A 25,186-nucleotide genomic window follows, 5' to 3' on the forward strand; every position below is an offset into this window, starting at 1 on the left:
TGTAGTGGACTAAGCCTACGTCGGAACTAAGTCTAAGGTCAAAACTCTTGACCTTTAGAACCTTGTGGGACAGAAGCTGTCATTTCATGTATTTGAATACATAGATACAGGTTCACCCATCCTGAGACTTTCTCTCTTGAAGATTCAAGCGAAAAGAACACTCTCTTTTTATTATCATTACTATCTTACAAATGTTGATAATCAAAGTGTCTTAGTTCAAACCATTTTAGATGTTGCAGTGAACTAATCAATTTTATTAACTGAGTAATGAGTTTTATTCTCATGTTAAAAGCTGTGCAGAGTTTATGCATTTTTCTGATTTCTGCTTTTGAATGAGCAAGTGTGTGCGTTTACAAGGTTACAGTCAAACGAAAAACAAGTTGTTATGTTAAAACTGTCATGTTTTAGAATCCTCTCAGACGTAAATAGAGATGTTTTGCACCTGTGTCTTAGGCACGCCAAAACAGAACCCTCTCGGTCTGTGAGAACATTTCTGAGCTGTCTCATAACAATTCTCGCTGTCTCTAACCCCTTACGTCACAAAAACACACCCCTTCTGGTCGTTTCTGACCAATGAAAAATCCCAAAAAGTGAACCGGGAAAGAGTCTTTAAAATGTCAGTACTTCCTGGTCTACACAGACTCTACAGAGACTCACAGGTATGCAGACGGACTCACAGGTACTCACAGAGTGACTTACGACTCACGGAGTTACAGAGTTCACGGAGTTGGAGAGTTGTCAGACTTCTAGAGTTCTGGAGTTCTGATGGAGTGCTGTTGGAGTTCCTGACATGACAACGAAGCTCTTCCGAGTTCCATGGGATTATAACATTTTCCACTGAGGTGAATGTGTGTCGAACAGAGCCTCGCCACTACTTCTGACGGGCAACAGCCATTCTAAGGAGACGCTGGACCGGTAGCGTTAACGGAACACCATATCTGCTGATTATCATCAGAGAGGTAATGGGTCAAGTTTCCTACCAAGCGTACCGAGGCGAGCTGGGCTTCTGATGGAGAGTGTCGGTTCTGGAAAACACTTAATTTCCCTCACACACCATCCTTTACTCCCTCTAAACTTCTTTCCATCTTTAAACTTTCCTATGAAGTAGAAATTCTCCCAGATATTTAGAAATGTCTGTGTAAAGTGCTTATTCACATCCGTGTGGGTAAAAGATCATAGTTGTACAGTTTTATAAATGTCTGTGGTGCAGCAACGGAAAAATCATGGCCGTATGATTTTTCCTGATTGATTGCTTGTTGTTATTTTCATAATTTGCCAAATTAATGTAAATGTTTGATGTTAAATTTGATTCTGTAAATAAATGACCGCATTCATTTTGATGGGTCAAATTTAAATGACGTCTCACGTTTGCATTTCCTTAAATTCAATGCACGTTTTATTCAGTCCAGAAAAATGAGGAACTCGCGTTAAATGATGAATATATCCCAGCATCTGTTCATCTACATGTGTATATAAATATAAACCATACGTATAATATAAATAATATATATAATATATATATATATTTATATATATATATATATATATACACGTTGTTGAGTTCTTTCAAACTATGAGAACCAACCTTCAAACACTTAGCTCAAAACTTGCCTCAACTCGAGACTGTTCAGTGGAAGGAAGACAGAGTCAAAGACACAGCCCGAGAAGTGGTTCTGAATTCAGACAAAGATTTATTTTACCTTCACAGTGCTGAAAAGAGAGACGGTCTCACATGCACCTTACATCCATCAAACACGTCTAAGTTACAAAATGTCTTTGCTTCGTTTAAATACAGCGTTATCAGTTACATTGGGATTTCCTTATCATGATGTTGTTCTGGGTCAGTCAATGCTCCTGAGCGTGGTCTGGCATGGTCTCGTTTTTTAACCCACTGCCCCAGCTGAATGTGGTCTGTTCCGGCAAGATAGCAACAGTCTCTGGTTCTCTTGTACAAGGAGTTATGCACATCATGAACTTCTATGACGTACATTATGATTTTGCAGTTTTTTACCATACACAGAGAAATATTTCATGTCAGAGCATAGCAAAAAAGATGACATTATACAACATTTCCCCTTTTTGGTCCCTCCAAGGGGACCACCTCTTTGGCTACAAACATCTGTCCCTGATGAATAACAGAACAAATAGAACAAATAACACGGCCACTAGTGTAAATTACCTCTTAATATGAGACAATGTTGTTTTAATCTTTAGTCCTTTCATCACCATGTATGGATCTCTGAGGGACTCAGCGCTTTCTCTTGTTGTTTCTCAGTGTAGCCAGATTTCTGTTTCTGTGTTTAAATATCTCCGGGTTTATTGGTCGTAGAGTGTTTAAATATCTCCGGGTTTATTTGCCGTAGAGTGTTTAAATATCTCCGGGTTTATTCGCCGTAAAGTGTTTAAATATCTCCAGGTTTATTCGCCGTTGAGTGTTTAAATATCTCCGGGTTTATTTGCCGTAGAGTGTTTAAATATCTCCGGGTTTATTCGTCGTAGAGTGTTTAAATATCTCCGGGTTTATTCGTCGTAGAGTGTTTAAATATCTTCGAGTTTATTCGCCGTAGAGTGTTTAAATATATCCGGGTGTATTCGCCGTAGAGTGTTTAAATATCTCCGGGTTTATTTGTTGTAGAGTGTTTAAATATCTCCGGGTTTATTTGTCGTTGAGTATTTAAATATCTCCGGGTTTATCCGTCGTCGAGTATTAATCTCAAGGTTCGCTGTAGAGTATATCTGTCTCTGATTTTGTTGTTTATTTTATGGATGGACACCTGTGTTTGTCTTTGGACCAGTAGAGACATTGGTTTTTCGGCTTCTTTATTTTTGTTGCTGTGACTGGTCAGATTATTCTCAGGACTTGATTGTAGGGGGCAACTTCCCCTGAACTTCTCTTTGATTACTCCTAATATCTATTTACTTTTTGTTTTTGGTGAGGGAATAATGCACAAAAAGGCACAAGAGACAGTTTGTTATGTTTTGTTTCTGTGTGGGTTGACTCTGACAGCTGCAGGACTCTGTGGAACTTCTGTGATTTACTGTTGGTTGCTGAGAACCATGGTTAAGGAATTATATTTGATTGACAGAGGGCTCACTTTGTGGGAAATGTAATATGGGACATTTCATCCAAAAGGTGTCTTTGTTTTTTTGAACATAATGAAGCTTTAAATTGGATTAACATTTCTGTGTGGCACCTTTACTAGCAGGTCTGCTATGATAATGCTTCTTTATTTCACTAGTTTTTTTTTTTTATTATTATTTTTTTTTAATTTATTCATTTATTTTCTTCTCGGACTACAGGTTTTTTAGTTTTTTTCTATTTTTCTTTTCTTTCTCTGCTTTCACTTTTCAGGCCTTTTCAGTTAGTATAGATGGTCTTTGTTCAAGCATACGTGCTTGTGGGGTTTGGGATTTCTGACTGTCTGTAAGGAGGGGAAGTTTAGGCCCGTACATTTTCCTGACAAACAGATAACTGGTTCAGCTTGCAGGTTTCAGCGATACTTAGGTCCCGGATATTGTAATAAATTTTCTTGAGTTTCATGTTTCTCTGTGTGAAAACTAATCTTTATCTGCTTATCTCTCTGACAGATTTCAGGACACGAGATACGTTCCACAGCTGTGCTGGTCGGAAACTCCTGAACTGTCCCGCTTTACGTGGTTCACACGTCATTTGCTCTGGTTTTGAATCGCCATTTCTGAAGTTCTCACATGTAAGGTTGACGCTGCATCTAGGTCTGATGCAACTGTGACTTTGCTGACAACTCCTGACGGTGTCTGCATTAAATGAACTGTGCTGCCTCAGCCGTGTGGACCGACAGATATCAGGTTCAGCTAAGATACAAGCTGACATGTGTCATACCTGGGCCATGTGCAACGTTGTCCAGATGGGGACCTGGACTTTTTCTCGACCACTTCCAGTCAAGTCTCGCTGTCTATACAACTGTGGAGCTGCAAAAAGATGGACTGTTGAAATAAATCTCCAGAAGAAGGGGGCCTGGAGAATGACGTGACAGCGGTGGTCAAGCTGTTAAAAGTCACTAACGAACACTGCAGCCTGGGTGACGTGTCAGCTGAATATGTGAGCTTCGGGATGGTGGTGCAATAACTTCAGTTTCATGATCAATACTGTCTTTGCTGTGACATGAACATACACACATACATTCATTCCTTCAAACATCTGTGACAGTTTAACACAGAGGACAGATCTGACTGACACATGATCTTTAGACCTGCAGAGCCATACTTCTGATGGGTTGCTGGATTACCCACCTTTTCCAATTACTCTTCAATTATGTACATTCATTTTTTCCACCATGTAATCGCATTAGAGCAATGCAGTTTTGGTTTACCTGCGTGGACACCTGTTTGCGTTTGCTTTTGGGGGTGAACATCTTGTTTTCTCTTATTTCACCTTATCAGACCCGGCATCCATGTTGGGAAAACATTTTTTTACATGACTGCACTGACAGTATCAACAGGTGATTGTGGCTTCACTGTTCTGTGATATGTGTACTGTAAATGATTATGGTTGACCTGGACTCAGACGTGTAGGTCGGATGTTAGACGATATTTTTTGTTATTGGGTCATGTGGGTTTTACACCTGTACTGGTCCGTGCCTAGATGACATTTGGTGTTCTTCCATTTGTATATATATATGCAATATATATAGATAGATATATAATAGATATATGTAACCCGTTTTGATATTTAGAATGATATTGTGTTAAAACCATGATCTGATTCCGTTTCCGGTAGAAAATGTAGTTTCAGCTACATGCCTACAACTCCCAACATTCACGCACCCACCCATTATAGAACACAAGATGGCTAGACATTATTGGTTGAGAGCTGGGTCACACGATAGAGTAGGACTTCCCATTTGTAGATGTTGGTGACGACTCCTGGAGGTGTGGCCAACATAGATATCATATAAACACTAGATCCCTCATTGGCTGCTGCAGTGCAGGATTTTCGGCCGCCATCTTGGAACGGTTGTCCTTATTTGGTTAAAGCAGAAGATGTCTCAGCACTTCGCAGCTTATTTCTGTTCTAATCGACAGACTGTGTACGTCAGGTCTCGGGGGTTAACTTTTCACAAGTAAGATGAACATATTATTGTTAGTATTTTGTGAATGTAATATTACTGTCCTGTATTTATGTCCACCAGCTGATGTTATGTTCAGTGTAACACGATGTTCAGCTGCAATGAAGCTAACAGATCTGATGACAGGAATATTTTTCTAACAAGCATACTCACTATTTCTGTAGCTTTGGTTCATTATCAAGAGATATGTATCATAATTGGAGTTTTGTTTAAGTTCTATGATATAAAAAAATAAAACTATGGAGAATATAGGAAATAGAAAATAAGATTGACATCCTCTGTACAATGTTTTTGTGTAGACACAAATCTCCTGTTTTCATTGTGAAGGTTTCCCAAAGAAAAAGATGTGAGGAAGAGGTGGAAGTATCTTTGAGGAGGATTCATCTGAGCAGTGAAGATTTTAAACTGGAGGATTTTGATCAAACTGATCAGATCGTCCGACTGAGAGATGGTGTGGTACCATCGGTTCACCTTCAAAGAGTAGAAGCATCATTATAAGTTCATTAGAGTTCATAAATTTACATATTTTATTGTCAGTCACAAGGTGAGACACCTCCATGTGTTTATATGAACAGGTAACTATAGACTGTAAAGTTCATATTCATTATGCTTTTTCATTTCAGCTTGAAACCTGTAGGACTACAGGAACTCAACAAAAGCTGGAGCTGCTCTGTCTGTGGCCTCTCAGGAACGTGCACGTCACACACACAACCTCGGCCTAATGACGTGAGTATTTCTATTTTAAACTTTTATTTTTTTCATTTAGCCTTTATTTATCCAGGTAGTCTCATTGAGTCATGAGAACTCATTTTCAAGAGAGACCTGTTTAGGGAGCAGATGGTGGGGGTTAAGGGCCTTGCTCAGGGGACCAGGGTGGGGCCAATGAGGGTGGAGGCAGGTGTGGGTGTTTCACCTTTTCCACCTCATTTTGATATTGAAGGTACTGGGAGTTGAACCTGCGTCTTTCCGATCACAGGCCCATCTTCTAACCTCTGCTCCACCACTCCCCCACATAACATCATATCATAATGGTCATATTAAAATCTCACTGGTTTCCTTCCAGATGTGTTAAACAGCTACTGGTCCCCCTGACGTTTATAGGTGGCTGTGGTCAGTGGATGAAAAGCCTGGCATGAACAAGTACTTGTCTAAAGTATTTGCGCAAGTTTTAAAACAACTTGACATCAAACATTGTCATTCCAGCGCTCATCACCCAGAGAGTCAGGGCGCACTTGAGCGTTTCCACCAAACATTAAAAACTATGCTTCACGCGTATTGTTTAGAGTTTGAAAGACTGGGATGAGGGAGTGCACCTGCAGATGTTTGCTGTGAGAGAAGTGGTTAAAGAATCTCTCGGGTTTAGCCCGGCGGATCTGGTTTTTGCCCACACTGTTCGTGGTCCCTTAAAACTATTAAAGGATAAGTGGTTGTGTGACGATTCTGAACAAAACTTGTTGAATTAAGTCAGCAACTTTACCTTGTTACTGACCTCCTGGTTGTTCAGTGCCAGAGAGGTTTTGCTCCTCACCTCCACCAGATACTCAGCCAAGCTGTCCACTTTGTCCAAGCCTGGTACACCTGACTCATCTACACCCTAAGAAAACATAAGCAACATAAAACATGTTGAAGTTTTCTTTTGTTTATCTACTACGTGCAACGAAAAACATCGCTCAGATCTAAACAACATTTTGAACATTGGTTCCACCCTGGAAACATTTTGCAGAACCTTTAAATGTGCATTTTAAACAATGTACACATTACAATATGATTTATCAAATTATTTTTACTTCCTTTAATTCATGTATTGTAACTTACTATGAAATTAACGTAAAATGCACAACAGCCACTGATGGCAGCCACACACTGTGCCATGTTTTTTTTTTTTATTGAACAATTGAACATACAGAACAAGTGAACACACTAACAGAATAAATGACAATATCAGATTCCAATGATGCATATAAACATGTAAAAATATCTACTGTCATACCTCCTAAATTCAACATATTCTTAAACAAATTATAACAACCATCATAAAATTAAGATTAGGTAATATTATTATCAAAGAGATTGCACATAATATGGTACAAGTAAATTCAAAAATCATAGAACTATATATGTGGCATTCTACATAATTACTAAAATAATTTGTCAGAGGGTTATATTATCTGAGCGAGGTGATCAAAGAGCTTTTTTGCATGTGGTTTTATAGCACTGTCTAATGAAAGTTTTAACAACTGGAGTTCTTGTATGAATACAGACCATAATGGCTTAGACTTGCCATATCTGCATTTATGTGTATAGAATTTTAGTATTATGATAATGTTATTAACAAAGTATTCATCTTTTTTATTTTCAGATGCATATCCATATAAGACATTTTGAAGAGAGAAGGAGTCTATGTTCATGGATTTTATGGGCAGAAGATCGTGAAGGGATTTCCATAACACGTTCACAGAATGACAGAAATAAAACAGATGTTCTGTTGTTTCAGGTTCGTTACATATAGAACAGTTATCGCATTCGAAATTAAATCTATTTCTGATGAACTCGTTTGAAGGAAAAATATTATTTAGAGTTTTGAAATGTAATTATTTATATTTAGGTGGAAGAGGGAAACCCAGATATTTTGTCCTTATTTTTATTCTCACACTGTGCCATGTCTCCAGCATATGTGAGAAGAGATGATGGCTTGCTGCTCACTGCTGAAGTGTCTCAGTCCTGGTTCCACCTGTTCAGGCCTTCCATGAGATAGGTGGAAATTCAACAGATTTGCACTGGTTCCTGGGAAAAAAAAAAAAAAACAACCCAAAACATCATATTAATGTCTTTGAGAAGTGCTGGTTGATCCAGTTTTGATTTTTGTTTAAATATCAAAGGGGTGTAATCATGTTAGAGAGTGACTTCCCTGAAATAAACCAGTTAGATGGCAGTGAAATGACTCGAGGGATGTTGAGCCTCCTGCACAGCAGTAGCGGGTGAGCTTGACCCCACTCTTGTTAATGCCAACCTCAATGTACAGTTGAACCCTGGGATATCCTGGACACATTTTATGTGCCGTTTTTGCACACGCCAGATGTGATCCATCCTCTCTTCATCCAGCAGAGGGACACCCATCAGGTCTCTGGACCCCTCAGCTCCTCCAGCAGCAGTTCTATTTGGACAAGAGCCGCTACTCTCCTCGTGTCCTACGGCAGAAGGTAGCCAGCTCTGTGTTATGGTTCAGGGAACACAGATTGTTACAAGACAAGACTCAGGTTTACAAAAGTGAACAGTGTTTATTATTTACAGTGATATATATTTATACACATGTATAGTTGATCGTCTGGAGCCCCTGAGGAGGAAGAACAAGGTCAGGTGGGTCTGGGAGAGGAACCGGTCGTTGAAATTGATTTGTTTGTTTCTATTGAGCATGTTCTCTCCGTGCATGCATGGGTTTTCTCCGGGTACTCCGGTTTCCTCCCACAGGCCAAAAACATGCATGTTAGGCTGATTGGTAACTCTAAATTGTCCCTAGGTGTGAGTGAGAGAGTGAATGGTTGTTTGTCTCGTTTGTCTCTATGTGTCCCTGTGATGGACTTGCGACCCGTCCAGGGTGTCCCCTGCCCCTCGCACAGTGAATGCTGGATATGGGCACCAGCGACCCCCGTGACCCAAAATGAAAGAAGCAGGTGAAAGATAATGGATGGATGGAGGTTTCTATTGTTGATTTGTACCTGCACACAGTGCCAAAGCTACCATTACCTTGTTTAAGGAACATGGTATCCCTGTTTTTAATTGGCCAGCAAACTCACAAAACTTAAGTTTTGTGTGCGTTGGTCAAAAGACTGGAACGTTGTTGAGCAAAAACCCTGATTTATGAAAAATTAAATTATGTAAAATTATGAAATGCATAAAAATGAAAAATAAACTCATAGGTGTCGCAACCATTATATGTGAAGGGGACAAGTCCCCCCCCCCACACACACACACACACACACATTAAAATAACGTTCATTTGGACCCACACACACACACACACACACACACACACACAGGGGCGGACTGGGACAATAATCCAGGCCGGGAATTTTGATACCATCCCAGGCCACCACCACCTGATTAACGCAAACCACCAAGACTGAGTTCAATTGAGCGCACTTTGAATGCATGTTGTTTGCACACGTCTAAAAAGCCATCCATAATTTCCCATCTATTCATTTTCACTTATTGACTATTTATATGTATTGGCTATTCATATAACAAAAAAAAAGTTCTTAATCTCAACGGAACTTTACCTGGTAAAATAAAGTTTAAATAAAATATTGTAATACAAGGATTTTAATATTCAGATAATTTATTGGAGTAATGAAGGGTATACACAAAATATCCTCAATAATCCAGGTAGAAAATCTAAAAAAGTTAAGTCAGGTCCTCTGGACAGATTAAAAAAAAAAACAACTTGTTGAAACGTTTAGTCTTTAATCCAAAAGACTGTCAGTTTGAGAAGCTGCAACAAACTTAGTTTCAAATAGTCTCTTTTCATAGTGGATCAACCAGTTTGTTGCTGACATCCAGAACTAGCTGTTAACATGATAAAGGAGGACCATCATCAGCCTAACAATGGATCGTTAGTGCTCTAGGCTGTTTGCTATTCACAGGGGGCTGAGAGATACCAGCAATAACAGCATTGTAAGAGGGCTACAGTTGGACACAGAGGCCTCTGTCCCTGTTTAATGATGGATGAGTTCTCATCACAAAGATGGCTTCCTTTACTCCTCTCTCAAACCAACACTTCTCTCTATCAAGGATGAGCACATCTTCATCCCTGAAAGTGACTGCTGGCCTGCAGATGAGTGTAAACCACAGAGTTCTCCTGGCCTGATGATGTTGCTCTTTGGCCCAGCACAGAAGAGCAACATCTTCAGGCCAAGACTCGGCAGTTTACACTCATCTGCAGGCCAGCAGTCACTTTCAGGGATGAAGATGTGCTCATCCTTGATAGAGAGGAACTATGGTTTGAGAGAGGAGTAAAGGAAGCCATCTTTGTGAAAAGAAACCATTGTTAGGGGTTGTTAGGCTGCAGGTCTTCCTTATGTTAACAGCTAGTTCTGGATGTTAACAACAAACTGGTTGATCCACTATGAGAAGAGGCTATTTGAAACTGAGCTTGTTGCAACTCCTCAGACTGAACTTAGTTTTTTGGATTAAAGACAAAAGTTTCAACAAGTTTTTTTTTATTTGTCCAGAGGACCTGACTTAACTTTTTTAGATACAAAAAAATCTGAATTCCTAGACATTTCAACATTAAACTTTTTTCAGATCCTAACCCATATTATAAAATTTGCAATATTCTTTGTAAAAACTTAAAAACATTTGTTATATTAAGTCAGTTTTGGCCCACTTAGGTCCCTCAAAGTGAAGCTAGCATGTGGATATTAAGCTGTGCTGATAAACTGTGCCAGAGTTCAATTTTTTCAACACAAGTGTTTCTCTTACCTGCTCCATTACGAACAAACATTAATTTATAGCACTTAGCAGCATCCGCGGCCAGAGCTTTTCTCTTTTTTATCCTCTCTCTCTGCTCCACCTTTCCTCTTCTTTGGCTCTCTGTTGCTCCATTCTACAACTCAGAGATGCACGCACCGCGCGCCAACACCGTCGGGAGCGCGAGTCCTAGGGCGGGGAGGGGGGCGGGCGCAATGTGTGTGTGTGTGTGTGTCTCTGCTCTGTGAGTGACACACAGAAAAGGAAGGGAGGGGGCCGGCCCGGCCGGGGGATGTGCCAGGCTTTCTCCGTCGCTGCAGTGCAGCGTGAGACCTGAGCCCAGGCAAAAGTGAATTGTTTATTTAAAATAATAAAGTCCGTGCGACCCGAACCGAGCCTTTAGTCCCGTTCCTCGGCAACCAGGCCACCGGGAATTGTCCCGACGCTCCCGATGGCCAGTCCGCCTCTGCACACACACACACACACTTTTACTATGAAACGTTAGTTCAGACGGCGCAGTTTCTCTTTCTTCGTGAACGAATCCATCCCACTTGATTAATAGGAGAATACTCAATCTAATAAAACTCCACTCCAGGTTTTCCTGGTTACCTCCAGGTTACCTCCACCTCTACACACAGAGCAGAAACTGTGCAGGCAGCTGCTGCTGAGTCTCCTTCTTCGGTAGAAAACGCGCACAGGTGCAGGAGATGGAGACACCTGTGTTGCTCACTCGCCAGTTTAGCAGCTTAGTGCAGGCAGTTGTTGACCAGGGGGTTGATCATCAACATATATTCATGTTAGGAGGATGCTTGAGAGGAGCTATGTCTGTAGCATGTTCTCTCAGCAGTAACTGTGACTCTGTAAGACGCTGCAGGTGTAAGAGACGTGATGTGTTCAGGTGCATTAAAGTTGAAATGTCTTTAAAACCCCACACCTTATTGTCCTCAGGCTTCATGAGAAACATCATTTAGATGAGTAGTGTTGAACACAAGTAAAAATGTCTAGTGGTAATTTTTTTTAATTTCTCTATAAACACAAATAGTGCAGATCTGACGCTCTGTATTAAAGTGTATTAAAGTTAAAATGTCTCTAAAACCCACAGCTGAATTTACACAAACTTGGTGAGAAACAAGGGCGTCAGAAGCATCCGTAATGTGTGTGTGTGGGGGGGGGGGGACACACAATGATGAGTGTAGGTGTGTGTGCGCACGCGTGTGCACGTGTAAGCGCACGTTAAAAAAAAGGTGTTCACTAGTGAACAAAAAAAGCAACATTTCACCTAGATTTCCTTGAATTCCACACATTTAAAGCATGTTTCTCACCAAGTTTCCAAATGAACGTTTTTTTTAATGTGGGGGGGGGGGGGACTTGTCCCCTTCACATATAATGGTTGCATTGCCTATGGTGAGGAATATGCTTAAATGTGTGGAATTAAAGCAAATGTAGGTGAAATGTTGCTTTTTTGTGCATTAGTGTGCATTTCTTTTGCGCGCGCACGTGCGCACACACCTACACACATGTTGTGCCCCCCCACATTACGGATGCTTCTGACGCCCTTGGGTGTGCCCCATCTGACTGGTCTTGGAGAGTAGTTTTATATACGTTTTGGGTGAGTGGGGAAAATCATGTAAAATGTATTGCTTTTTGTTTCTGAAGAGTGACTGCGTTCGATAATTTGTTGACGGTCCCTAAGCGAACCATTACGTCTCTGAGTAGGGGCAGGTTGAGCACGGCTGAACGAAATCAGGCAGCCTGAAGCGGATTGACGAGAGCAACACACCGCTGAAGCCACGGAGCTCGAAAATCCAACGTCCAACGTGAAACCAACTTTACTGCGGTCTGTTTATTAGAGGACAAATGCCTGAGAATGCGCATAAAGTTGTCTCTGTGGCGCAATCGGTTAGCGCGTTCGGCTGTTAACCGAAAGGTTGGTGGTTCGAGCCCACCCAGGGACGACCTACCTTTTTTTTTTATTATTATTATTTTTTAAAATTCACTCTTTTCTTCTTTCGACTGCACCCTTCTTCAGGGGTCGCCACGATGATATGGTAATTACTTTTACGCCGGATGCCCTTGCTACCACAGACCTCTGTGTGGAGCAGAGAGCTGCTATCTAGGGCACCCTTCTTTATTCAAAATATAATTTACATTTATGAAAATACCGATTTCTGTTATTGTTAAATCATCATCATCATTAACTTTATTTATAAAACGCTTTAACAGCAGCCACAGCTGAAACAAAGTGCTGAACATAAGTTACAAATAAGATAAAAGATAAAAAAATGAAGATACAAAGCCAAGCACACGATGAACTAAAAACTCAGTTTAATACACAATAAAATGACGAGTTAAACAGATTAAATCAATACCAATAAAAATTAATTAAAATTAAGTCTCAGTTGGGTTGAAGGCCAATGAGCAGAAATGAGTTTTCAGACAGGTTTTAAAAATGGAAGTGAAGGGGCATGCCGAATGTGCAAAGGCAGAGCGTTCCATAACTTAGGGGCACTAACAGGGAAGGCCTGCGTCCTCTAAAAAAGCTTCCTCTTACTCTTGGGAATGGGTCAGTGGACCTGAGTGACCAAGGGGGAGTGTAGTGGTGGAGAATATCTGTTAAATAAGGCGGGGCAAGGCTGTTTAAAACCTTCAAAACGAACATTGGTTACGTATTGTAACCCCAGATTCTATGAGCGTAAGCGTAGCCCTTTAAAAGCTGTCATTATTGGGTTTACCCGTGCGCAGCACGCCGAACACTGAAAACTTCTAGTCCATGCCCACCTGCTGTGTGGGCCCCACGGCCCGTTATAAATTGCATCTGGACCGGAGCTCGACTCCCAAAGGATTACTCTTTTTCTTCAGCCTTTTGAGAGCCAGTGAGGCCCAGTTTTTAAAGGGCTACGCTTACACTCATAGAATCTGAGGTTACAATACGTGACCAACGTTCTATTTTGTGTAAGCTGCGCCCTTTAAAAGCTGTCGCTAATGGGTTTAAAGGGCGGTGCAGGATATGGTTCATGCCTCACTGGGTCTGTCTGAGAACCATCAAAAACACCCTGATAGCCGCCTAAACCTCTTTCTTTATTCAAGCGTAATTACGCACCATTGACCCATGTACCTGCTGCGTACTGGATTACAGGCGTGCAGCCTCTGTGCCTGATCTTAACTGAAGGAATGAGCATGGACTTTGTTGAAGGAATGTTTATTCATATCAGGCAATAGAGGAATAAGAGAAGAGAAACATTTCCAATGAGGAAGAAGAAATGTTCCTGTTTGAACGAGTAATCGTAAACGCCCACTAATAACGACCAAGGCTGTGTTGTTTTATTGTTTGTTGTTTTTATTTATTTCATTTGATTTATTTTTGTTGTGGGATTGTGAAAAACCACTCTGACATAACTCTGAGAACTGAATGTGTCAGTGAAGAGCTGGAGACATCTCGTAAATAAAAACGGATGAAAGGGGTTGGTGATGACCATGAAGCCGCTGAGCAGATGTCCTACACAGACCCCCCTCTGTGTAGAGCTGTCGAGGTAGAAATACCCCTGGTGGAACGAGCCCTGAGTCCTTCAGGCGGTTGCAGGCCAGAAGAACTATAACCAATGTGACGGACGCTGAGAAGATAAAGGCTGACCCTGTGATCGTTCTCTGAAATGTACAAATAATTGATCGGATTTACGCATCGCGGCTATGCGTGTCTGAGTGCACGTACTGGACAGAGCAGGTGAAACTCCGTAGTTTTATGGGTAGGGGGACACAACCCATCCAGTGTAACGACTCTGGACCTGAACAAACTTATGTTTTTGGGTATAAAAGCAGGATTTGGTCAGCGTTCTGCTGAGCTCCCATCTCCTTGAATTCTGAGACAAGAAGGAGCGACGGACAGACCTTACAAGTCGCTCACTGTTTTAGCTGATGTCAGAGCTAATAATAAGTCTGTTTTGAGCGACTGATATTTCAAGGGTATCTGGTCCAGAGGCTCGAACGGATTTTTAGTGAGTACACTGAGAACGAAGACTAAATCCCACTGTGTGTGTCACTGGCCTGAGCCGGCGCACACCTTTCAGAAAACGTTAAGTCAACTGGAGGGCTCGAACAAGCTTCACTAGGTCCAACAAGTACCTCTTAGGGCCATCCAAGCTTTAAGATCCTCGAGACACGATAAGAGGTTTAACGGACCATGCATCAACTCGCCTTAAAGGCACATAGATTTGGAAATCATCAGTGTAGCGATGAAAGGAGATGCTGTGTTTTCTAAATATCGATCCTAGAGGAAGTAGATATAAAGAAAAAAAATGAAGAAGAAAAAAGCAAAGGCCCCAAAATTGATCCCTGAGGAATCCCACATGACAAAGGAGCAGAAAAGGATTCACACCCAGCAATTTTTACAGAAAATGCTCTGTCTGCCAGATTGCAACATATCCCATACACCGAAGGCACACACCCTAAATACTGACTATGTAAGCTCAGCGGGAAACATGGCAACACATGCAGTCTCTGTGGCGCTAGTTGCAGCCCACACCTCTTATTCTGAATAACTACCTTCCTCAGAGTGCTCCAGGTGTTCTGGGTGGATGTTACAAAGTGTATAGATCTGGAGTAAAGACGTGCGTACCCCAACCCCAGAGCCATATGGCTAGTTAATTAAGAGAATTATGTTGGCAATCTAGATAGAAATTAATAATAATAATAATAATAAAGGTATATCATGCTGAGAAAAAATGACCTGTTGTCGATCTGTCTTAACCTGATCTATTTTAATCTGCTGATAATTTATCTTCCTAACTTGGTCATTTAAACTAAATTCTAAAAAGAAAATATCTACTGTTGTTTTACTGAAAAGAACGTAGAGGAATTTAAAGACATTTAAACAGACAGCACAATACAAACAAAAGGAAAATGTTACTGACCTTAAAAATCCAGCATTAATAGTATAGTACATGTAAATATTATTTATACTAACTGCACCATAATAAATTAACCCTTGTGTTGTGTTTTGTGGCCACACACATCAGCCATACATTTATTTTTGTATATATATACTTTTTTATTCATGTCGTTTGGTGCAGTTTTTAATTAGCTCTGTCAATAGAGCATGACCTCCTAAATCTCAGATTAGTGAGTTCGATCCCCCTCGATGGACCCGATACATTTTTGTATTAATTACTGATTTACAAGTAATTTCCTGGCACACTTATCGTTTTACATTCCGGAGGTCAGGAAATAGAAAAAGTTGTCGGTATATATCTATTGCGGATGGACTTTAGAAGTCCTCAAGATCCAGAAGCTGTTACTCGTACGTCTTCAGGTTAAATATAATTTATGTAAACTAGCAGCGCACGCTCAGCTCGAATTCGACTGCCGCACAATCCTCTGCTCCTTTAGCTGCTGTTTATATTATTCATGTTGTTCAAGTAAAAACCAAGAAAACTATTCCGTCCCTGAGTGGGTCAGTAATACACTGCGGTAAACATGTACTACCATATGTTTATATCTATGTGTACTACGGTAATGTTGCGGCGACACGCTGCGTGTTGCTTTTCAAAATAAAAGCTGAAAATAAAAGTCAATACCTGAAAAATAAATAAATAAAAGCTGTTAATAGCTAAAATATAAAAATAAAAGCCGTTAATAACTGAAAAATAAATAAATAAAAACTGTTAATTATGTATGTCTTTCTGCGAGTTGTCATTCTTGCTGTTATACATTCAGCAATTACTTTTAATGTCTGTGAATGTTGAGCCATATCAATTTCACTGTTATCTCTGGTTATATATGTGTTCATTATGTGAGAATGTCAAATATTTTTTTCTCCACAAAAGCTTCCATTATACATAAAAATAAAAAAACTGCTATGCTACTTTGCAGAAACAACTCACTTCCCTGGAAGACTCCCCAGAAGTTGCTCATCAAGTTTCACGAATATCTGATGTTGTGTTTCAAAATGAATGCCTTGCAAAATTGCACATTTTGCATTTTATTTTTCATGTGTTGCTGAGATTAGAACTCTTTACTTTGAAAATAAATCACCTCTGAAAATTTTTCACATTTTGCGTATTATTTTCCACAAGTTACTGAATTGATTGCTAAAAAAAAAAACCTGATAGATGGGAGAAAACCAGAGCCCTGTAAAGAGATGTTGACTTTCAAAGTAAATCACCTCCAAAGTTGAACACAATTCATTGTAATATTCATAAGTTGCTGACTTTCAAAGTTTTTGGGCAACATCTTGAGGCCTTCTAGAGTCAACCCGAAGTTAGAGTGGTTCCTGACATGGCAGAAAGACATAGACAAAATTAACAGCTTTTATTTATTTATTTATTTATTTATTTTTTTAGCTATTAGCAGCTATTAACAGCTTTTATTTTTATATTTCAGCTATTAACAGCTTTTATTTATTTATTTATTTAGCTATTAACAGCTTTTATTTTTCAGCTACTAACAGCTTTTATTTTTATATTTCAGCTATTAACAGCTTATAGTTATTTATTTTTCAGGTATTCTTTTATTTTCAGCTTTTATTTTGAAAAGCAACACGCAGCGTGTCGCCGCAGCTTTACCTTAATACATGTTGTAAACGTGCACAATTACGTCAGTGAGGGCTGCCGGAGCCAAGTGGAGGCTCACTTTACCGCAGTCAGCGCGGATGTTGACGGGCTCGGTCTCAAGCGGTGAAGTGGTGCGACATCAACTAAACTGTTCAATACAATAAAGAGGGAGAAATGCTATTTATTAGAGGACAGATGCCGTGTTTTTGTATGTGTTGTCTCTGTGGCGCAATCGGTTAGCGCGTTCGGCTGTTAACCGAAAGGTTGGTGGTTCGAGCCCACCCAGGGACGACCTCTTTTTTTTTTTTAATTCACTCGTTCTCTTCTTTCGACTGCACCCTTCTTTAGGGGTCGCCACGAAGACATGGTAATTACTTTTACGCCGGATGCCCTTCTTACCACAACCCTCTGTGTGGAGCAGAGAGCTGCTATCTAGGGCACCCTTCTTTATTCAAAATATAATTTACTTTTTATGAAAATACCGATTTCTGTTATTGTTAAATCATCATCAACTTTATTTATAAAACGCTTTAACAGCAGCCACAGCTGAAACAAAGTGCTGAACATGTTACAAATAAGATACAAGATAAAAAAAATTAAGATACAAAGCCAAGCAATGAACTAAAAACTCAGTTTAATACACAATAAAATGAAAAGTTAAACAAATTAAATCAATACCAATAAGTGAAGGGGCATGTCGAATGTGCAAAGGCAGTGTGTTCCATAACTTAGGGGCACTAACAGAGAAGGCCCCGTATCCTCTGAGCTTCCTCTTACTCTTGGGAATGGGTCAGTGGACCTGAGTCAGCCTCAGGGTAGAAGCTGTTCCTCAGTCTAGTGGTTCAACACTTAATGCTGTTCAACCTCCTGCCTGTGGGGAGCGGGGCAAAGCATGTGTGTGCTGGGTGAGTATGGTCCTTCATGATGCAGGTGGCTCTCTTCTTGCATCTGGAGGTGTAGATGTCTGTGATGGTGGGGAGACGAACTCCAACAGTCTTCTGTGCAGCCTTCACCACTCTCTGCAAAGCTTTTCTTTCTGCAGCTGTGCAGCCTCCATGCCACACGTTGATGCTGGAGCACAGGATGCTCTCCACTGCACACCTGTAGAAGGAGGTGAGGACTAATCTTTCCAGACCAGCTCGCCTCAGCCGCCTGAGGAAGTAGTCTCGGATGTGCTTTTTAGATCAGGCTGGTAGTGTTCACCTGTAAGAAGAAGTTCACCTAATAATCACCTGCACCCACCACAATTCCCTCAGATTCTGACACTATGGTTGTCAGCATAGTCTTAACATGCGGTTTCTTACTCTCAGGGGTGGGATATAAAGATTAACCAGTGTGACCTTCTCATTTTCTAATTTTCCTCTTACAGTTATAATTACAATTATCTCTAATTTATTTAGTGCATTCAAAGCTCATTCTAACCTGTATAAATAAAGGTTGAATGAAAAAAAAGCTCACATAATTTTTGAAGAGTATTGGTACCCCTCTTCTGGCTTTTCATACGTGCACTGTAGTATGCATTTCTATAATCAAATTTCTTGTTTCTCATCTTCTTGGGATAGATGTGTTTCTGGTAGATACATAATGCTGGCGTTCATTCTTCTCATTTTAATAATTACTTTACCATTTTTAACTGGATTATTTAACCCTTTCACATTCGTAGACACTAATGTTACATTATTCATCCTTTGTCTAATGTCAGTCCCTTCTTTTGGCATCCTGTATCCATAACAGCCAACATTAACAACTCTTATTAAAAAAATGCCATAATGTCAAACAGAAAAGGCTCTGTGAAAAAGTTTTTGTTTCCCACTTTTTTTATAGTCAGAACACCTGCACCGGTCAAAAACAACATTGAAGACAAATCAAAGAGGAAGTCTAATTTTCTCACGCGTTTCCGTATCTGATTTCTTTCTTCTTCAGTAGTCTGTGTAGATTTTGCTCATCTGGATTTATTTTGCTCCCTTTTCCTTCCCCTGCCAGGCTGAAGCTCCTCTCAGCTGCTCCTCCTGCTGCCCTGCTCCTCTGGGATAGTTTAGTAGGAAAGCCCCGACCAGCCTCTGCAAGCGCACTCCAGTTCCTTCTAGAGGTCTCAAGACAATACCAGGCCAGAATGATTACCGCATCCTCCAGCCCAAGTTTTCAAATCCTTATTTTGCTAATTAGTTGTTTTAATATAACTACAGAAATATTCACACATGTTCAACAAAAAGTAACCAGTCTCTTGTTACATTTCAGCTATTATTTATTAATAGTGATTGTCATTACCATAATTTTTAAAAATCTTGCTGCAACTTTTATACACTAATTTTAGACTGACATGCAAAAGTCAACAAATACTATTACAATAATAATAATAATCAAATAAGAATAATATAATACAGACTCTCAAAAATTATTAATGTCACTCGTCACTAATTACCACAGCATTCAAAATGTGATTCAGAAAATGTGATACCTACAAATGAGTTCTGAGTGTGCAAATATTGGATTTATAGGAAATGTAGTGTTTTCATGTGTACAGTGGGATAATTTACTAAAAGAAAAGTTTAAATTTTAGCATTAAATGCAGACCATTTATTTTATGTCTAAGATTCATAGTACAAGGCATCTTGCAAAGTGTTAAAAATGTCCTGGCAGGCCCCATCTACACTACTTTGGACACTTTTTAAACTAATGTTTTTTATTAATTTTGGAATGTGATTTTAACAACCTCTTGTTTTTTTTCCCACTAGAAACTGTTAGAATTATCTTGAGAGTTGCAAATGCAGAAGAATCTTTATTTTTTTAAATGTCTGGAGTTGTGTAGAAGGGGCCAAAATAATGTTGCTTTGTAGGGACTTGGTAGCTACCAATCTGAATGATTTACAGAAAACATTTGGAAGATAACTAACAGAAGTCATAAGAAGCAGTCAAATAGAGTGGTACATGGTAAGGATGAGAAATAACTTCAGGATTTTTTTAGGATCTTGCTCCATTTCTCTACTGTATTCACATCATTTGATGACTCAGGGTTTGTTGTCTTCAATTTTAGTTGATTCGGTGTGATCCTTCTGTGACATGTTCAGGGCAAGCTGAATGGCCCAAACACTGAGGGGCCTCATGTAGGCCAGGGAGCGAAAGATGCTCTTCTCACAATAGGCTTCCGGAGTCTGAAAGGCCATGCCCAACCTCTCCCAAACTGTCCGGTAACAACCCTCTGCCGTTCGCATACCTTCTGCCCACATACCCTAAAGGAAAAGAAAAAAGACAAACTGAGACACTTTTTAGCCACAAACACAATTATCAGCTCAAAAATACCCTTGTTTAAATATAAAGAAGGGTCTCTAACACAGTTGAGTGGAGTCATTAGTTTTGAGGGAAATCAGCTGAAATAAAACGCATGGATTCAGCACGCTTCCGTCAGGAGATAAAAAAGAAAGACTAATGACCAATCTAACACAATGATTTACAGATTTTTGCAGGAATACTCAGCTGCATAATATCATAAAAAAACAAAACATAATTTATCCATCCATCCATTATCTTCCGCTTATTCCGAAATCGGGTCGCGGGGGCAGCAGCTTGAGCAGGGAGGCCCAGACATCTCTTTCCACAGTCACCTCTTCCAGCTCTTCTGGGAGGATACCAAGGCGTTCCCAGGCCAACCGAGAAACATAGTCTCTCCAGCGTGTCCTGGGTCTTCCCCGGGGTCTCCTCCCAGTTGGAAATGCCCGAAGCACCTCTCTAGGGAGGTGCCCAGGGGGCATCCTTACCAGATGCCCGAACCACCTCAACTGGCTCCTCTCGACATGGAGGAGTAGCGGTTCTACTCTGAGTCTCTCCCAAATAACTGAACTTCTCACCCTTTCTCTAAGGGAGAGTCCAGCTACCCTGCGGAGAAAACTCATTTCAACCGCCTGTATCCACAATCTCATTCTTTCGGTCACTACCCAGAGCTCATGACCATAGGTGAGGGTAGGAACCTAGATTGACCGGTAAACAGAGAGCTTTGCCTTAGAGCTCAGCTCTCTCTTCACCACAACGGACCGGTACAGAGTCCGCAATACTGCAGATGCTGCACCAATCAGTCTGTCAATCTCACGCTCCGTTCTTCCCTCACTCGTGAACAAAACCCCAAGATACTTGAACTCCTCCACATGAGGCAGAACCTCACCCTCGACTTGAAGAGAGCCATCCAGCCTTTTCCAGTTTAGGACCATGGCCTCAGATTTGGAGGTGCTGATTCTCATCCCAGCCGCTTCACACTCGGCTGCGAACCACTCCAGTGAGAGCTGAAGATCACGGTGCGATGACGCCAACAGGACAACATCATCTGCAAAGAGCAGAGATGGAATCCTGAGGCCACCGAACCGGAAACCCTCTGCCAGCTGGTTGCACCGAGAAATTCTGTCCATAAAAGTTATGAAGCATGTCAGAGCATGTTTCCAACAGCTGCTAATGACACCAGCAAGGCCTGAGATGCTCCAGTGACTGAGAGGCTGATTGTTTCCTCAAAGTTCACCTATCATCGGTTGGAGGGACGAAGGTCCGGACACTGGCTCTGAAGTCAGCTGGGATTTACTACTCTGCGGAGTGATGGTTCTGGTTCGGTCCGATTCTGTATCTTTCTCTCGTCCTGAGACGTCTGCAGAAAGGATGCTTCTCTCTCCAGTTCTCTGTGCAGAAACGTGTTTCTCTGGAGTTTTCTGAGCATCTCTCCAAAGTGTGTAGTGTGTAGAAGTGGTGTGAAGAAAAAAAAAACTTAGCTGTCTGTGTGTTTCAGAGATGAAGGTCCACCTCTCGGAAGAGGTAGTCCTAACTCTTGGCTTTGTTAAATAAAATCTAAAGTCCCTTTTTCTCTGCCTGGAAAGTTTTCTTTTAAAAGAGAAAATAAGACTAATGTATTATCTGAAAGAAAGATTACTTAAAACACACATTTTCATGAATAAACATTCAGGTATGATATATTTTGAAAGGACATCTTTGAATAAATAACATGCAATGTTTCACCAAAAGATGTCGCTGTTCATCTCCTGAAAAGGGATGTCATTAAACAAAGGGTTCTTTAGTGTGTTATCTTCATGGGAACAAGTTCTGGGAGGAATACTCCTTTTTGATAAAGGTGAAGTCAACATAGCAAGTTCGGCTGTTTCAAAACGTCGAGGTCAGTTGAACCAAAAGCTCATTAAAACGATCCGTCCGTTTCATGGGAAATGAGTTCATATTGACAGTGAAGTTAACAACACAGTGACAGTTTTTTTTATACTTACATTAGTGTAAACTAAGAAGTTTGCGCTGAGTTGAATATTTGTAAAACAATGTCTGTTTGTTCCCTAGGAAACAGATTAATCTTATTTTAACAGTTTCAAACACAAAACACAGGAATGATGTTTGTTTAAGGTGAGGTGAACTGCTTCTGAGGTGGTGTTCCCTACATCAGAGAGGCCGTTCCTACCAATCACGCCCCTCCAGCTCACACTGTCATTACCCACATGGGCATTTAAGTCCCCCAGCAGAATAAAGGAGTCCCCAGCTGGCGCACCTTCCAACACCCTTGTCAAGGACTCCCAAGAAGGCCGGATACTCTGAACTGTAATTCGGCGCGTAGGCACAAACAACAGTCAGAGCCCGTCCCCCCACCCGAAGGCGAAGGGAAGACACCCTCTCATCTACCGGGGAAAACTCGAACACACAGGCACCAAGTCGGGGGACTACAAGTAGACCCACACCAGCTCGACACCTCTCACCATGGGCAACTCCAGAGTGGAATAAGGTCTAACCCCTCTCAAGGAGATCAGTTCCAGAGCCTATGTTATGCATCGAGGTGAGCCCAACTATATCTAGTTGGTACCTCTCAACCTCGTGCACAAGCTCAGGCTCCTTCCCTGCCAGAGAGGTTCCATTCCATGTCCCAAGAGCTAACTTTGGTAAGCCAGGGTCAGAGCGCCAAGGTCCCCGCCTTCGGCCACTGCCCAAGGCATCATGCACCCGACTTTTATGGCCCTTCCTGCTGAGACGTAGAATTACTTAAAAAATTAATGGTATAGTCCAAATTGATTAAAATACAAATACACCTCAGATACTTTTTTTAGGAGTTGACTTCTGCTGATTAGCATACAGTAGTTCTTAATATGTTCAAATATCATTTGTTTAATGTGTTTAGTTATAAATAAATAATTTGGTGCCTAAAAATAATACAATCATTGTGTGCAGGGGCATAGGTGGGAAAAAACTGTTCCAAAACTGGCTGCTCTTATAAAGCAGATATTGCCAGCTTCAATTTTAAACAAAAGGAGGCTGAAAGGTTTTATCTATCTTTTTTGTGCAGATAGCTTAGCTTAGTTTGTTTCCCCAAATACTTGATGATCTTTATCATTTACTCTGTTTTGTTTTCTTTAAAGTTAAAAGTCAAACACACACATACAAAGAAAAACAAAGTTTATTAGTGACAGGATCAGGATGAAGTGAAACAGATGTAGGGGGGAAAAACTGTAAAATGTCTCCATTGTTGTTATGGTTTCTAGAACTTAAAGCAACAGTGAGCATGTGCAAAATGTGCTGCTAGGTCATTGTTTCTCCAAAGCCTCTTATCTCCAGGTCCACCATAAACTGAATTTTTACTTGTATTTTTTCTTACCAGAAATGTTATTTGCCTGTAGGCAAGAGGTGCAAATGTAGCGTAAAATCTCAGATTTTCCAGAGTCCTGGTAACTGTTGTTTATGGGGACCTAAAGATAAAGCAAGTATTTACATATGTATACATACTTACCTCATGGATCATAGTAGCTGCCAGTCCATACACGACTCCAATCCAGACCTCGTCTGATTGGACACTGGAGCGGTCGGGCACTCCCTCGGGGCGCATGCCGTTAACAGCTCCCATCTGGCCTTCAGCAAAGCCCATCACATTCAAGTCAAAGACAGATTTCAGTGCACTCTGAATCTTTTCTTTAGGAAAAACCTGGGAAAAAAGATACACTAGTGTCACTTTGATATTATGTACAAATCTGACATTTTCAACCGAGAGCTTAAAGACGATTTATTTTTTCCAAATATTTTTAGGTAGATCACAAAAATGTGGCACAGAAATGTTAATTTAACAACAGAGTTGTCATTACGCAGCTATACAAGCTAATTGCTAAGCAAAAATTAATTTACATCTAAAAAGATTTTAACAAGGGGGTTTAAAATTTGTGTACTTTTGTTTAAGGTAACGCTGTTTCTAAACAAATATTTGCAGCAATATGAGAGTTATCCAGCAACATAAAAAAGATATTGTTGATGGGGGAGAGGGTGGGTCCCAGAGGCCATCTTATCACCAGCAAACTGTTTTTTTTTCCACTATGGGAGTGTGCGGTTTGTGGGACTCAGTTTGTTTGTGGCTCCTCAGATTGAAGAAGTCCTTTGGATAACTAAGTGGCTTATATTGTTGTCGGCGCCGGTTCACGCCCCGGCCCTGACAACATCAAAATTGTGGGTGGGGTAGGTGAAACACCCACACTTGCCCCCACCCTCATTAGCCCCACTCTGGGCCCATGAGCAAGGCCCTTAACCCCACCATGTGCTCCCTAAACAGGTCTCTCTTGAAAATGAGTTCTCGTGGCTCAATGAGACTACCTGTATAAATAAAGGCTAAATGAAAAAAAAATATATAATACTGTAAGATTTTTTTTTTTTTTTTTTTATCAACTTGCCTGGTAGTCTCCTTCTCCCAGACCAGATGCTTTGAGGAACCAGTGACCAGCACATTGGTCAGACATGATGCTGTTAGAAAGCTGTCTCCCACTGCTGTCGTAGTTATAGTACTTCCCTAAATATCATGGGAAAGAAAACCATGAGGAAGTTACATTAAGTTAGAACGCACGTAAAAGCACTCAAAAGCAAAAAAAATATATAAATAATTTTAAACCTTGACTTGAAATAACTGATGATGAAAAGTGAGTTCTATTTATTCAGAAGACAACTGCATACAGTTTTGAATAAGTTAAGCGTTAATGAATATGTTTATACTTGTTCACATTGACCATCTAGACAAGCTGATAAAATATTGTAAACTTGTCAGCAAAAGTACTTTTTATTTAGCAAATT

General features: G+C 40.5%; 2 protein-coding genes and 2 non-coding genes across 4 annotated transcripts in view; 3 read left to right on the forward strand and 1 right to left on the reverse strand.

The window, feature by feature from the left end:
• Positions 1-25,186, forward strand: part of rgp1 (GP1 homolog, RAB6A GEF complex partner 1) — an 85,352-nt gene that overhangs the window by 3,275 nt on the left and 56,891 nt on the right. The window lies entirely within an intron of this gene.
• On the forward strand, positions 12,453-12,526 carry trnan-guu. The gene has a single exon. It is a non-coding gene; the product is annotated as a tRNA-Asn (tRNA).
• Positions 17,334-17,407, forward strand: trnan-guu. Its single transcript has one exon. It is a non-coding gene; the product is annotated as a tRNA-Asn (tRNA).
• gba2 (glucosidase, beta (bile acid) 2) overlaps positions 19,405-25,186 on the reverse strand; it is a 26,463-nt gene continuing 20,681 nt past the window's right edge. The window contains exons 15-17 of the mRNA XM_037681299.1: positions 24,793-24,908; positions 23,868-24,059; positions 19,405-20,346 (exon numbers count right to left, since the gene is read on the reverse strand). Coding sequence (XP_037537227.1) covers positions 20,125-20,346; positions 23,868-24,059; positions 24,793-24,908 — 530 coding nt within the window. The 3' untranslated portion in view covers positions 19,405-20,124. The remainder of the gene's footprint in view (positions 20,347-23,867; positions 24,060-24,792; positions 24,909-25,186) is intronic.

This window comes from Nematolebias whitei, chromosome 1 (genome assembly GCF_014905685.2).
Source record: "Nematolebias whitei isolate Nwh7 chromosome 1, NemWhi1, whole genome shotgun sequence".
Taxonomy (NCBI): Eukaryota; Metazoa; Chordata; class Actinopteri; order Cyprinodontiformes; family Rivulidae; genus Nematolebias; species Nematolebias whitei.